The 16257-nt window shown below is 48.1% G+C and overlaps 1 protein-coding gene and 1 pseudogene across 6 annotated transcripts in view; one reads left to right on the top strand and one right to left on the bottom strand.

Moving 5' to 3' along the window:
- CROCC2 (ciliary rootlet coiled-coil, rootletin family member 2) overlaps window positions 1-16257 on the bottom strand; it is a 468757-nt gene that overhangs the window by 372081 nt on the left and 80419 nt on the right. For all 6 annotated transcript variants that reach the window (XM_063915774.1, XM_063915775.1, XM_063915776.1 and 3 more), the window contains exons 2-3: window positions 8391-8544; window positions 7490-7635 (exon numbers count right to left, since the gene is read on the bottom strand). In XM_063915774.1, the coding sequence (XP_063771844.1) occupies window positions 7490-7635; window positions 8391-8544 (300 nt within the window). The remainder of the gene's footprint in view (window positions 1-7489; window positions 7636-8390; window positions 8545-16257) is intronic.
- On the top strand, window positions 3894-4011 carry LOC134912765 (5S ribosomal RNA; annotated as a pseudogene).

The raw sequence follows: 16257 nt of genomic DNA on the forward strand, positions 1-16257 counted from the left end.
TGACAGTGCTAGTACGTGATTCTCCGCCCAACGAAGAATCCTGGTGGCTTCTGCCATTGCCACCCTGCTTCTTGTGCCGCCCTGGCGGTTTACATGGGCCACTGCAGTGATGTTGTCTGACTGAATCAGCACTGGTTGGTTTCGAAGCAGAGGCTCCGCTTGACTCAGGGCGTTGTATACGGCCCTTAGTTCCAGGATATTGATGTGCAGACAAGTCTCCTGACTTGACCACAGCCCCTGGAAGTTTCTTCCCTGAGTGACTGCCCCCCATCCTCGGAGGCTTGCATCCGTGGTCACCGGGACCCAGTCCTGTATGCCGAACCTGCGGCCCTCGAGGAGGTGAGTACTTTGCAGCCACCACAGAAGAGACACCCTGGCCCTGGGGGACAGGGTGATCAGCCGATGCATCTGAAGATGCGATCCGGACCACTTGTCCAACAGATCCCACTGAAAGATCCTCGCATGGAACCTGCCGAAGGGAATGGCTTTGTATGACGCCACCATCTTTCCCAGGACTCGCGTGCAGTGATGCACCGACACCTGTTTTGGTTTTAGGAGGTCACTGACCAGAGTCACGAGCTCCTGAGCCTTTTCCTTCGGGAGAAACACCTTTTTCTGGCTTGTGTCCAGAATCATGCCCAGGAAGGGCAGACGCGTCGTAGGAATCAGCTGCGACTTTGGAATATTCAGAATCCAGCCGTGCTGTCGCAACACCTCCTGAGAGTGTGCTACGCTGATCAGCAACCGCTCCCTGGACCTCGCCTTTATGAGGAGATCGTCCAAGTATGGGATAATTGTAACCCCTTGCTTCCGAAGGAGCACCATCATTTCCGCCATCACCTTGGTAAATATTCTCGGTGCCGTGGACAGGCCAAACGGCAACGTCTGGAATTGGTAATGACAGTCCTGTACCACAAACCTGAGGTACTCCTGATGAGGTGGATAAATGGGGACATGCAAGTACGCATCCTTGATGTCCAGAGACACCATAAAATCCCCTTCCTCCAGGCTTGCAATGACCGCTCTGAGCGATTCCATCTTGAACTTGAATTTCTTCAGATAAATGTTCAGGGATTTTAAATTCAAAATGGGTCTGACCGAACCGTCCGGTTTCGGTACCACAAACATAGTGGAATAGTAACCCCTTCCCTGTTGAAGGAGGGGAACCTTCACTACCACCTGCTGGAGATATAGCTTGTGAATTGCTGCCAACACTACCTCCCTTTCCATGGGGGAAGCTGGCAAGGCCGATTTTAGGTAACGGTGAGGGGGCGTCACCTCGAATTCCAGCTTGTATCCCTGAGACACAATTTGTATAGCCCAAGGATCCACCCGTGAGCGAACCCACTGGTGGCTGAAATTTCGGAGACGCGCCCCCACCGCTCCTGGCTCCGGCTGTGGAGCCCCAGCGTCATGCGGTGGATTTAGTGGAAGCCGGGGAGGACTTCTGTTCCTGGGAACTAGCTGTATGGTGCAGCTTTTTTCCTCTACCCCTGCCTCTGGCAAGAAAGGATGCACCTCTGACTTTCTTGCTTTTTTGTGAACGAAAGGACTGCATTTGGTAATACGGTGCTTTCTTTGGCTGTGAGGGAATATGGCAAGAAATTTGACTTCCCAGCCGTAGCTGTGGAAACTAGGTCCGAGAGACCGTCCCCAAACAATTCCTCACCCTTATAAGGTAACACCTCCATGTGTTTTTTAGAGTCGGCATCACCTGTCCATTGCCGAGTCCATAGGACCCTTCTGGCAGAAATCGACATTGCGTTTATTCTAGAGCCCAGCAGGCAAATATCCCTCTGGGCATCCCGCATATATAGGACAGCGTCTTTGATATGCCCTAGGGTCAGTAACATAGTCTCCCTGTCCAGGGTATCTATCTCCTCAGACAGAGTATCTGTCCATGCTGCTAAAGCACTACACATCCAGGCAGAAGCAATTGCTGGCCTCAGAAGAGTACCAGAATGTGTATAAACAGACTTCAGGATACCTTCCTGCTTCCTATCCGCAGGATCCTTAAGGGCGGCCGTATCCTGTGACGGCAGGGCCACCTTCTAGATAAGCGTGTCAACGCTTTGTCTACCCTAGGGGAGGATTCCCAGCGTAACCTATCCGTTGGCGGGAAAGGATACGCCATAAGTAATCTTTTGGAAACCAGTACTTTCCTATCAGGGGAATCCCACGCTTTTTCACATAACTCATTTAATTCATGTGAAGGGGGAAAAATCACTTCTTGCTTTTTCTCCCCAAACATATAAACCCTCTTGTCAGGGACAGGGTTTTCCTCCGATATGTGCAATACATCCTTCATTGCTATAATCATGTATCGGATGGCTTTAGTCATTTTAGGCTGCAACTTTGCATCATCATCATCGACACTGGAGTCAGAATCCGTGTCGACATCTGTGTCAACCAACTGGGATAGTGGGCGCTTTTGAGACCCTGACGGCCCCTGAGCTGTAGAATCAGACATGGGTTGAGACCCTGACTGATTATCCAACCTTTTATGCAAGGAGCTTACGTTATCATTTAACACCTTCCACATATCCATCCAAGCAGGTGTCGGCGCCGTCGGCAGCGACACCACATTCACTTGCACTTGTTCTGCCTCCACGCAACCGTCCTCATCAAACATGTCGACACAAACGTACCGACACACCGCACACACACAGGGAATGCTCTAATTGAGGACAGGACCCCACAAGGCCTTTTGGGGAGACAGAGAGAGAGTATGCCAGCACACACCCCAGCGCTATATAACTCAGGGATTACACAGTAACTTAGTGTTTACCCAGTAGCTGCTGTTCATGATAATTTGCGCCTAAATTTATGTGCCCCCCCCTCTCTTTTTACCCTTTTTCTACCTTGATACTGCAGGGGAGAGCCTGGGGAGCTTCCTCTCAGCGGAGCTGTGGAGAGAAAATGGCGCCGGTTAGTGCTAAGGAAGAAGGCCCCGCCCCCTCAGCGGCGGGCTTCTGTCCCGGGTCTGTGTAAATAAAATGGCGGGGGCTCGTACATATATACAGTGCCCAGCTGTATATATGTGTCTTTTTGCCAAGAGGTATCCTGATTGCTGCCCAGGGCGCCCCCCCCCCTGCGCCCTGCACCCTACAGTGACCGGAGTGTGTGGGTAGTGTGGGCGCAATGGCGCACAGCTGCAGTGCTGTGCGCTACCTCATGTGAAGACAGGAGTCTTCTGCCGCCGATTTCGATGTCTTGTTGCTTCCGCTGGCTTCTGTCTTCTGGCTCTGCGAGGGAAACGGCGGCGCGGCTTCGGGAACGGACGACCAAGGTTAAGATCCTGTGTTCGAACCCTCTGGAGCTAATGGTGTCCAGTAGCCTAAGAAGCGCAACCTAGCCGCAGTTAGTAGGTTTGCTTCTCTCCCCTCAGTCCCTCGTAGCAGAGAGTCTGTTGCCAGCAGAAGCTCTCTGAAAATAAAAAACCTAACTAAAATACTTTCTTATTAGCAAGCTCAGGAGAGCTCACTAAAAGCACCCAGCTCTGGCCGGGCACAGATTCTAACTGAGGTCTGGAGGAGGGGCATAGAGCCAGTGCACACCAGGTAGTACTAAATCTTTCTTTAGAGTGCCCAGTCTCCTACGGAGCCCGTCTATTCCCCATGGTCCTTACGGAGTCCCCAGCATCCACTAGGACGTTAGAGAAATTATAATGATAGATTTTGTCAGCTCAATAAATAAACCACAATAGCTTGAAAATTCAAAGTAGCAAATAATTGACCAGCCCAGATGGGCATGTATACGATACCAGGAGGTGTGTGGGCTGAACCGTGCACTGTTCAGCTCCACATTACACAGACGGCCGTTTCACCTGGAGGTGGCTTGTTCACTGTGTGGGCGTCAATAACCAAACACTCTCTCATTCATTACTCTTGGGATATTACTGTCATATCTCACTGGTCACGCCCAATCTCGCCTGATCTTGGAAGCTAAGCAGTGAGAGCTCCATTAGTACCTAGAAGGGAGACCACTAGGGAATATTGGGTGCAGTAATATAACACTCCCAAATCTGTGTGGACAGCAGAAGTGGTGGAGCAACATTTGACCCCCACCCTCTTCTTTCATATTTCTTTTTTATGACAAGCTATTTGACAGAGATTTGTATACAACATATAAATTTGATTTTCATAACTCTTTAAATGGCCAATTAATCCTTACCAGGAGATACTAGCACAGTTGACATTCAAAAATTTACTAAATTTTAGTCTTATTTTCCTCATTATATGCCACTGTGTTACATATCTGAATCTTCAGTCATTTGTAATCTTGAATTTGTGATATTTTCACCTTGGTGCCACTAACACCTAAAATGTTTGGAGAATATATTACTGCTAGTTTTTGATTTTCTAGAATCTGCAATTTGTCTTCCCAAATTTGGGTTATAGATTCATGATATCATGTGAGGAAGGCTTAACCCATAACCTCCCTCAGTGTACTATATGTGTGTCTGTTTGTGTATTTCAAATTTTAACGCATACTAATTAAAAGTTAAGTTTTATTTTAAAGAGTGCCCCAACACAGAGTCTTTCTTTTCCTTTTGAAACCTCTACACTCATTTTGGGCCTGATTCTGAACTCTCCTTATATGGCTGCAAATAGTGAGTTCTGGCATACTGCAGATGTGCTGAAACTAATGTACACTTTTTCGTACATCTCTGGCCAGTCAGAGTCAGATGGATCTTGAACAGATCTCTGTTTGCATGAAATGGGTGTTTCAGTGCAGCAATTGAGCGGTAACTCTGCAGTCACATGCAGATCTGTCTATAGGCATGGGAGTCTCATGGGTGTGTCCTCGGAGTCTCGTGAGAGTGTCATGGAAGTCTCGTGGGCATGTCATGGGAGTCTTGTGGATGTGTCATGGGAGTCTTGTGGATGTGTCATGGGAGTCTTGTGGATGTGTCATGGGAGTCTTGCGGATGTGTCATGGGAGTCTCGTGGACGTGTTATGGGAGTCTCATGGGCATGTCATGGGAGTTTAATAGGTGTGTCATGGGAGTTTCATAGGTGTGTCATGGGAGTCTGTGAGCATGTCATGGGAGTCTCATAGGCGTGTCATGGGAGTCTCGTGGGTGTGTCATGGGTGTCTCGTGGACGTGAAGCTAGATTTCCGTGCTACTCTGAGTCAGTGAAGGAACGAATCTCTTGCACCCAGCATGGCCCAGGAGCGAGCGCCGACACTAATATGATAGTTGCAGCTGTATATGTAAATCAGAGGGCGGAACGGTGTCCCGATTGAAGCCACACGGATTCTTATTAGTAAAGATCTATTTGGTAATTATTGCAGACCATTGCTACTTTATTAGTAAAGATCTATTTGGTAATTATTGCAGACCATTGCACATTACATTGCTTGTTTAGAAAATTGTTTTAAGTGGATTAATATCTGTAGTGTGCAAAAACTTATAGTGATTGTCTGGGGTTTACAAATCTAACATTTGGTAGTTGATTAACACCTTTTGGTGGAGGGTTGCTGTGTGGGGGAGGGGGTTGTAATCAGAAAGGACATGTGTTTGTAGACTTACTTATTCAGTATAGCATAGGACGCCAGGCTTATTAGAACGCTGCAGTGGCTATTTTATGAAGTGGCAGCGAAAATCAACAGCAGTGTTATACCTGTGTTAAACCGAAGGAAAATAGAAGGCAAACAAACTTACAAATAAACAGAAGGACTGCATCACAACCACAAAAACTCTGGAACTTTATGTGGCCTCTCCTCGCCTCAAACATGAGAACTCCAAGACCAGGCTTACCACCTCTCTGGCTGAGAACATCAAGTCTGCCCCTGGGCCTAACCATCAAGATGAACAGGGAACTGTGGGTGCACAGCACCAGGACCACGCTCAGCAGGGACATCCCCATTGCTTCTGAGCATGCCCCCCACATTCTCCTACCCACCTGTACTAAGATCTGATCAAAATAATGTTATCCCAATCCTACTTCTGCCACTAGTTGCCTGCTATTGTGTTGTTTTTTTTTTTTTTTCCCATTGCTCGCTTCAACCCCACCATGTATTTTTCCTGTAATGTTTACCTCCACTGATTGCACACCTTTCCATTGTGCCCTACATGCAGGGTACATCATACTACTACACAAGCGTCAGTTTTCCCATATATGAACTTGGCCCTTGTATGGCTCACCTCCCACAGTGTAACCTTCAAAGTGCTCCCAACATGGCTGCCCCATATGGTACACTTGTGGATGGGATGAAAAATACATAGGCCTGATGGTTTTGATGGAACCCTACTCTGAACTGTAGGACTCTGAAATCACCCCCATTTTGTGTCATCTCTTCTAGGGGTGGACTATTCCACCCTGGGTAATCCTACGCTGAGCGCCCAAGATGGCTGCCGCATCTGGTACCTTGTGAGGGTGGAATACACAACCCTTGGAAGTTATTACCCAAAATGCCTACACCAATCCTGCATTATGCTTTCTGTGTGCTTAAGGTTTTCTTTTATGTCTGTGTGGCTTATCTATTGTTGTATTACTCAAATCCTCTGTATCATGTGCATTGTTTTTGATGTCTGTAAAGCGCCTTGAGTCCAGTTGGAGAAAGAGCGCTATATAAATAAAATGATTATTATTATTATTATTATTATTATTATCATCATATAAGCCCTACGGAAACCTGCATTAACATAGGGTAGTAACTCTGGCTTCCGCATACTGAGCCACTTTGTATCAGTACCAGAATCAGGCCCTCTGTACGCATGTCTACGGTCATTATTTTCGTTTGACAAAATAATAAGACTAAAAAATATATTTAAAAAAAAAGCGACAAATGCAATTTGGAGATAACAGGCAGCTACAGCTGGTTACACGTACAGTTTAGTGTGGTGTGTAGCTGTAGGGCTTACATGGAAAAATGTAGTACAGAACACAGTGGGGGTAATTCAGATCTGATCGCTGCTGTGCGTTTTTGCACAGTGGGCAATCAGATCCGAACTGCACACGCACCGCAATGTGCCCCCATGTCGCAAACCAGCAACAGGCATCGGTGCCTAGTGACGGGATCGTGCGAAAAATCCGAACGCCCGGGTTTTCGCAAGGAGATTGACAGGAAGAGGCCAATTGTGGGTAGCAACTGACCGTTTTCCGGGCGTGTCTGGATTAACGCAGGCGGAACCAAGCGTTTGAAGGGACGGTGTCCAACGTCAGCTTCGGCCCCGATCAGCAATATTCCATCGCAGTGGCTGAGTAAGTCCTGGTCTGCACAGATACTGCACAAACTGATTTTTGTGTAGCTCTGCTACAGAAGCGAACGCACACTTGCACAGTGATTTCCCCTCCCCCTGTAGGCGGCGACTATCTGATCGCAGGACAGCTAAAAACACATCCCAGCGATCAGATCAGAATTACCCCCCAGGGTACACCGAAAACAGGGGTATCCCTAACACCCTTACAATTAACATTTACTTACATAGCACCAGCAAATTCCATTGTACTTTACAATCTACATATGTAGAAGTCTTTACCTTAGCAGTCAGGGTGCGGTTTGTGATGGTCAGGTCATCGCGCTCAGCACGGGTTAGTGCTAACAGGTCTTTGAGACGGTATAACTCATCCTGCAGAGATTTGTTCTCCTCATTCAGATTGAGTTCATGGTATGATTCTGTGAAGCCTGGTAACAGAAGGCGGTGTCAGACAATCTACGTCAGACGAAGGCAAGGACAGCAGCCTGACATATACTGTACTCAATATTTCATTACTGAGGGAATGGTGGCAACACACAATTGATAGATCTACTATACTACTACTTTATACAAAGGACTTAATAAAGAATTCAGAGATGTATGTACTGTACCTCTCCGATGATGGGGCGGCTGCGCATGTACAGGACCCGTACACAGTGCCTCCAAGCCGCGCCTGATTTGACAGTATGATAGCACTTTTAGGGCCGAGGTGGGCGTAGCTAGTGTTCCTGATAATGGGGGCGTGTCACCCCATTTTATGGGAGTGGCTAGGCTAGTGACGTGTCCTTGGACGCAGCTTCACTGGCCCTAGCAGGGTGGAGCCCAGCCATGCTGAGTAACCTGAGGGTCACTCACATGGGCGATTCTATCCTGCATCTTCTGGTGCAGCAGTGGGTCACACAAGCATGCAGGTGTCTATTTACTCAGGACGCCTGCTGCTGCTTGTGTATATTTTCGTACAGCAGCTGCATCCAAAGACGCAGCTGCTGTAGGAACTGGGCCCATCTCTGAATCAGGGCCACAATGCACTGAACCTTAAGGAATACAGCAACCAGTAATTATGTACTGAAGATCAGGAATCAAACACAGTAAAAATATATTGTCTGCAACTGTTATAATTTGGGGAATGCACCCCTGTAGCTGCCTCTGTAGCTGTGTGATAGAAATAACTGAGTGAACGTACTGTGACCGGGCTCTTCGCTTAGATTCTGTGTGATGATCTCTCTTATACGGGCTGGGACAGGCGTCAGTGAGTCTCGCACACTCTCCCCACTGCGGACACTCAGTATCCTGTCCTCAGACATGCTCCCTGGGTTTAGGACCGTGTTCTCCAGTCGCTGAAATGAAAACAATTTATACAACTTTCAGACAGAGGGCAAACACTCATACTTTGCACTGACAATATTAAACGTAACAGTAAGATATAATAAGAATTTACTCACCGGTAATTCTATTTCTCGTAGTCCGTAGTGGATGCTGGGTACTCCGTAAGGACCATGGGGTATAGACGGGCTCCGCAGGAGACTGGGCACTCTTAAAAGAAAGATTAGGTACTATATCTGGTGTGCACTGGCTCCTCCCTCTATGCCCTTCCTCCAGACCTCAGTTAGGGAAACTGTGCCCGGAAGAGCTGACATTACTAGGGGAGGATTTGGAATCCAGGGTAAGACTCATACCAGCCACACCAATCACACCGTACAACTCGTGATAACTATACCCAGTTAACAGTATGAACAATAACTGAGCCTCTCTCAACAGATGGCTCATACAATAACCCTTTAGTTAAGCAATAACTATATACATGTATTGCAGAGAGTCCGCACTTGGGACGGGCTCCCAGCATCCACTACGGACTACGAGAAATAGAATTACCGGTGAGTAAATTCTTATTTTCTCTGACGTCCTAGTGGATGCTGGGTACTCCGTAAGGACCATGGGGATTATACCAAAGCTCCCAAACGGGCGGGAGAGTGCGGATGACTCTGCAGCACAGAATGAGCAAACTCAAGGTCCTCCTCAGCCAGGGTATCAAACTTGTAGAATTTTGCAAAAGTGTTTGAACCCGACCAAGTAGCAGCTCGGCAAAGTTGTAAAGCTGAGACCCCTCGGGCAGCCGCCCAAGAAGAGCCCCCTTCCTCGTGGAATGGGCTTTTACTAATTTAGGATGCGGCAGTCCAGCCACAGAATGTGCAAGCTGAATCGTGCTACAGATCCAGCGAGCAATAGTCTGCTTTGAAGCAGGAGCACCCAGCTTGTTGGGTGCATGCAGGATAAATAGCGAGTCAGTTTTTCTGACTCTAGCCGTCCTGGAAACATAAAGTTTCAGGGCCCGGACTACGTCCAGCAACTTGGAATCCTCCAAGTCCCTAGTAGCCGCAGGCACCACAATAGGTTGGTTCAAATGAAACGATGATACCACCTTAGGGAGAAATTGGGGACGAGTCCTCCATTCTGCCCTTTCCATATGGAAGATCAGATATGGGCTTTTACAAGACAAAGCCGCCAATTCTGACACACGCCTAGTCCAAGCTAAGGCCAAAAGCATGACCACTTTCCACGTGAGACATTTTAGCTCCACGGTCTTAAGTGGCTCAAACCAGTGGGATTTTAGGAATCCAACACACGTTAAGATCCCAAGGTGCCACTGGAGGCACAAAAGGGGCTGAATATGCAGCACCCCTGTAACAACGTCCGAACTTCAGGCAGTGAAGCCAGTTCTTTTTGAGAGAAAAAGGGATAGGGCCGAAATCTTGGCCTTTATGGATCCTAATTTTAGGCCCATAGTCACTCCTGACTGTAGGAAGTGCAGGAATCGACCCCCCTGGAATTCCTCTGTAGGGCCTTCCCGGCCACACACCAAGCAACCTATTTTCGCCATATACAGTGAAAAAGTCTTGCTGTCACGTCTTTCCTAGCCTTTATCAGCGTAGGAATAACTGCATCCGGAACGCCCTTTTCCGCTAGGATCCGGCGTTCAACCGCCATGCCGTCCAACGCAGCCGCGGTAAGTCTTGGATCAGACAGGGTCCCTGTTGCAACATGTCCTGACTGAGAAGGCAGAGGCCATGGGTCCTCTGAGAACATTTCTTGCAGTTCCGGGTACCGAGTCCTTCTTGGCCAATCCGGAGCAAAGAATATTGTTCACACTTCTCCATTTATTACAATTCTCAGCCCTTGGGACTGAGAGGAAGAGGAGGGAATATATAGACCGACTGGAACACCCACGGTGTTACTAGTGCGACCACAGCTATCGCCTGAGAGTCCCTTGACCCAGCGTAAAACCTTTTTTATCTTTTTATTGAGGTGGGACGCCATGTAGTCCACCTGAGGCAGTTTCCATCAATTTGCAAAACTGCGTGAAGACTTCCTGATGAAGTCACCACTTTCCCGGGTAGAGGTCGTGTCCACTCCCGGAACGAACACTGCTGACAGTGCGCTTACTTGATTCTCCGCCCAGCGAAGAATTCTGGTGGCTTCTACCCTCGCCACCCTGCTCCTTGTGCCGCCCTGGCGGTTTACATGAGCCCCTGCGGTCTGACTGGATCAGAACCGGTTGGTCGCGAAGCAGGAACTCCGCTTGACTTAGGGCGTTGTATATGGCCCTTAGTTCCAGGATATTGATGTGAAGGCAAGTCTGTTGGCTTGACCACAAACCTTGGAATTTTCTTCCCTGTGTAACTGCCCCCCACCCTCGGAGGCTTGCATCCGTGGTCACCAGGACCCTGTCCTGAATGCCAAATCTGCGGCCCCCGAGAAGGTGAGCACTCCGCAGCCACCACAGGAGAGACACCCTGGCCCTGGGGGATAGGGTGATTAACCGATGCATCTGAAGATATGATCCAGACCACTTGTCCAGTAAGTTCCATTGTCCTTGCATGGAACCAGCCGAAGGGGATGGCCTCGTATGATGCCATCATCCTTCCCAGGACTCGAGTGCAGTGATGCACTGACACTTGTTTTGGTTTTCAATGGATTGCTGACCAGTGTCATGAGCTCCTGAACTCTCTCTATCGGGAGATAAACCCTCTTCTGGTCTGTGTCTAGGATCATGCCTAGGCGAGGCAGATGAGCTGTAGGAACCAACTGCGACTTCGGAATATATAGAATCCAGTCGTGTTGCCGTTTCACTTCCAGAGAAGGTGATACGCTGTCCAGCAACTGCTCTCTTGATCTCGCTTTTATGAGGAGATCATCCAAGTATGTGATAATAGTGACACCTTGCTTCCGCAGGAGCACCATCATATCCGCCATTACCTTGGTGAAATTGGTAATGACAATCCCGTACCGTAATTCTGAGGTACGCCTGATGAGGTGGATAAATGGGGACACGAAGGTATGCATCCCTTATGTCCCGATTCATTTCAGGCTTGCAATGACCGCTCTTAGCGATTCCATCTTGAACCTGAACCTTTTCAGGTATATGTTCAGGGATTTTAATTCAATATGGGTCTAACCGAACCGTCTGGTTTCGGGATTATAACATGGTCGAATAATAACACCCTCTTGTTGAAGGAGGGGACCCTTGACCACCACCTGTTGAAGATACAATTTCCGAATTGCAGTTAACACTGGCTCCCTCTCTTGGGGGGAAGCCCGCCGGGTCCTCGGTGAGGGGGCATCTTCTCACAGTCCAGCCTGTATCCCTGCGATACAATTTCTATTGCCCAGGGATCTAACAGGGCGTGAACCCACTTGTGGCTGAACTTACGAAGGCGTGTCCCCACCGGGCCTAGCTCCGCCTGTGGAGCCCCAGCGACATGCGGTGGATTTTTGTAGAGGCCGGGGAGGATTCTGTTCCTGGGGACTAGCTGTGTTGTACAGCTTCTTTCCTCTGCCCCCGGCTCTGACAAGAAAGGACGCACCTCAGACTTTCTTGTTTCTTTATTCGAAAAGCTGCATTTAATAATGTTGTGCTTTCCTAGGCTGTGCAGGAATATAAGGCAAAATATCAGAATCACCAGCTATAGCTGTGGAGACCAGGCCCGAGAACCTTTCTCCACACAATCCTCAGCCTTCCATATGCCTCTTAAGTCGGCATCATCTGTCCAATGTATATTCTACAGGACACGTCAAGCAGAAATCGACATAGCTTTTGTCTCTAGGACCCAGTATACTCATGTCCCTTTGGGCATGCTTTATAATTATATATCTATCACTTAAGACAGCATCTTAAAATATTTATATGCATACTAGGGTCTCAATCTCTGCTGATAAGGTACCTGTCCACGCTGCCACAGCGCTATAAACCCATGCCGACACAATTGCCGGTCTGGTTAGTATACTAGAATGTGCACACTATCTGCAGGATCCCTGAGAATAGCTAGTGCAAACAGGACACCCAAGGGGAAGATTCTCAACACATCCTGGCCCTAGTGGGGAAAGGATACAGCCTGAGAATTCTCTTGTGGGAAGCTGCCGTCTCTTGTCTGGAGATTCCCGCTCTTTTTCCTCATGAGAGGAGGGAAATTTACCTCAGCATTCTTCCCCTTAACATGTGTACTCTCGTGTCAGGGACAGATGAGTCATCAGTGATATGCAAATCATCTTTTATTCCAATAATCATATATTGAATATCTTTTAGCCCTCTTGGCTGTAACTTTGCATTATCGTAGTCGACAGTGGAGTTAAACTCCGTGTCGATACTTTGTTATTTTGGATAGTGAACATAGAGAGACTCTGAAGGACTCTGTGACATAGGGACAGACCAGGGTAGATTTCCTTTCTGTTCCCTAACCTTTTGTGCAATAATTTTACCTCAGCACTTACACATATCCAAACAGGTGTCGGCGTTGTCGACGGAGACACCCTCCCACACACATATCCGCTCTATCACCTCCTTAGAGGAGCCTTTTACCTCAGACATGTCGACACACGCGTACCGACACACCACACACACAGGGGATGCTCTATTTGAAGACAGTTCCCCCACCAGGCCCTTTGGAGAGACAGAGAGAGAGTATGCCAGCACACACCACAGCGCTATATAATACAGGGATGTACACTATACTGAGTGATTTTTCCCCTATAGCAGCTTATATACACAGTTTTGCGCCTAAATTTATGTGCCCCCCCTCTCTTTTTTACCCTTTGTGTACCAGGATACTGCAGGGGAGAGCCTAGGGAGCTTCCTTCCAGCTGAGCTGTGAAGAGAAAATGGCGCCGGTGTGCTGAGGAAGAAGGCCCGGCCCCCTCAGCGGCGGGCTTCTGTCCTTTTATGTACTTTAATGGCGGGGGATAATGCACATATACAGTTTATCAGACTGTATTATGTGCTTTTCGCCAAGTAAGGTAATCTAATTGCTGGCCAGGGCGCCCCCCCCCCCCCCCCCAGCGCCCTGCACCCATCAGTGACCGGAGTGTGTGGTGTGCTAAGGGAGCAATGGCGCACAGCTGCAGTGCTGTGCGCTACCTTAATGAAGACCGGAGTCTTCAGCCGCCGATTTTCAACTTCTCTTCGTTCTTCTGGCTCTGCAAGGGGGACGGCGGCGCGGCTCCCGGACCGGACGACCGAGGACTGGGCCTGTGTTCGATCCCTCTGGAGCTAATGGTGTCCAGTAGCCTTAGAAGCCCAAGCTAGCTGCAAGCAGGTAGGTTCGCTTCTCTCCCCTCAGTCCCACGTAGCAGTGAGTCTGTTGCCAGCAGATCTCACTGAAAATAAAAAACCTAACAAATACTTTCTTTTCTAGGAAGCTCAGGAGAGCCCCTAGGGTGCATCCAGCTCTGGCCGGGCACAGATACTAACTGAGGTCTGGAGGAGGGGCATAGAGGGAGGAGCCAGTGCACACCAGATATAGTACCTAATCTTTCTTTTAAGAGTGCCCAGTCTACTGCGGAGCCCGTCTATACCCCATGGTCCTTACGGAGTACCCAGCATCCACTAGGACGTCAGAGAAAAGGTGAATACACAATACTGGTTATATTCAGATAAGCATACAAGAAAACTGATGAGCTAGGTTGAGCATTGCTCTGTAGGGTGCACATTGATAGCGGTGAGGGGGGCTGTTGTACAGATGGACTCTGAGTGCCCCAGTCTCCGAGCTATTGCTATTATTTTACTCGTGGAAGAGTAGTGAAGTAGGCAGGATGGCGAGAACACTGCTGGGAATCGCAGATCTGTGGGGAGGAGGTGGGGTGACTATGACTCGATTCTATAATATTTGGACCACTATTCCTGGTATTGTTAAACGAGGGAGCAAAACCTAATGATGCTAATAGTCTGTCCCCATAATATACAGAGATATTATTATTATTATACTGTATATAGCATCTAACAAAGTATATAAACGGGTGTAGTATGCTATGCCGGGGCTTGGGATCCCGGCGACCAGCATACCGGCGCCAGGATCCCGACCGCCGGCATGCAGGCAGCGGGGTGAGCGCAAAAGAGCCCCTTGCGGGCTCGCTGCACCCGCCATGCTGCAGGCATGTTGGCGCGCTTATTCTCCCTCCAGGGGTGTCGTGGACACCCCAAGAGGGAGAATAGTTGTGGTATGCCGGCTGTCAGGATTCCGGCGTTGGTATGGTGAGCGCCGGGATCCCGACAGCCGGCATATCAAATGCATCCCATATAAACAAATGAGCAAACAAGAAAGCAGTACAAGACAAGTACATGGTATATTAGCATTGCTGTATCAGTGGTCATTACACTTAAAGAAGCAGTAAAGTGGCAGAAACCAAGCATTGGGTGCCGTTATAGGGAGTATAGAGTAGATTATGGTAAGGGAAGGAAAAGCACATGATGGAAGGGGGAGCTTGTGAGAGATTACATTCTAAACAGCAGGGGCAAACACAGAGGCAGTTTAAGAAAGTAGAGGGCCCATGTGCAGGCTCCGATTGGGCCTGTCCTCTCCGGCAATGCAGTAGACTCTGGCATGTGCAGGTCTCTGGAAACATGGCTCCCACACCATCTTCCCAGGGACACCTCTCTGGGTGCAGTGGCTATTTTCCAGGTGATTTGTATGAGACCAGTGGCAGAGCCGGCCTTAACCAGTATGATGCCCTAGGCAAGATTTTGGCTAGTGCCCCCTAGCACCACCGCTGGTTCCGCCTCTGACCTTGTACCCCCTATATTTTAAATAGGAACAGTTCACACATTTGGGGCACAGCCCAAAATGGGGTGTGTTTTTGCTGGCAAGGGGCATGGCCACACAATAACCCCAATTCCAATTACTCCACACAGTACTGCAACTTTATTCACATATGATCATCCGATAGTGTACATAATTCATATTACATCCCACAGTAGTATCACTTTACCTTATAAACGTTACTCCTCACAGTAGAGCCCCTTATTCACATTACATCACACTGAATTGCTCCTTATTCACATTACACCACACCCTATTGCTCTTTATTCACATTAGACGACACAGTAGTGCCCTTTCTATATGCAACGCCACCTAGTAGAGCACCTTATACACATAATGCCACAGTAATGCCCCTTACACATGATACACATTATTAATGTCTTTATAAACATAATGCACCTTACACATTTTGACAACCTTTATTAATGCCCTTTTACACATAATGTCCCTTACACATATGCCACACATTATTAATGCCCTTATACACATAATGACACACATAGTGCCCCCTACACATTTGCTGCACATTATTAGTGCCCCTATACACATAATGACACACATACAGTAGTACCCTGTTACACATATTCTGCACATTATTAATGCCCTTATACACATAATGACACACATAGTGCCCCCTACACATTTGCTGCACATTATTAGTGCCCCTATACACATAATGACACACATACAGTAGTACCCTGTTACACATATGCCGCACATTATTAATGCCCTTATACACATAATGACACACATAGTGCCCCTTACACATATGTTGCTCATTATTAATGCATTTTTACATGACACACATAATGCTCCTTACACAGATTCCGAACACTGCTGCACAACCACCCACTCACATGCACACAGCACTCACACTGCCACTAACACTGTGACCTCTACCTCTGTTTGGATACAGATGTGTCCTCATAAATATTGCCTCAATGCTAACGTCGGGCACATTGT

Source organism: Pseudophryne corroboree, chromosome 4, assembly GCF_028390025.1.
Source record: "Pseudophryne corroboree isolate aPseCor3 chromosome 4, aPseCor3.hap2, whole genome shotgun sequence".
Classification (NCBI taxonomy): domain Eukaryota; kingdom Metazoa; phylum Chordata; class Amphibia; order Anura; family Myobatrachidae; genus Pseudophryne; species Pseudophryne corroboree.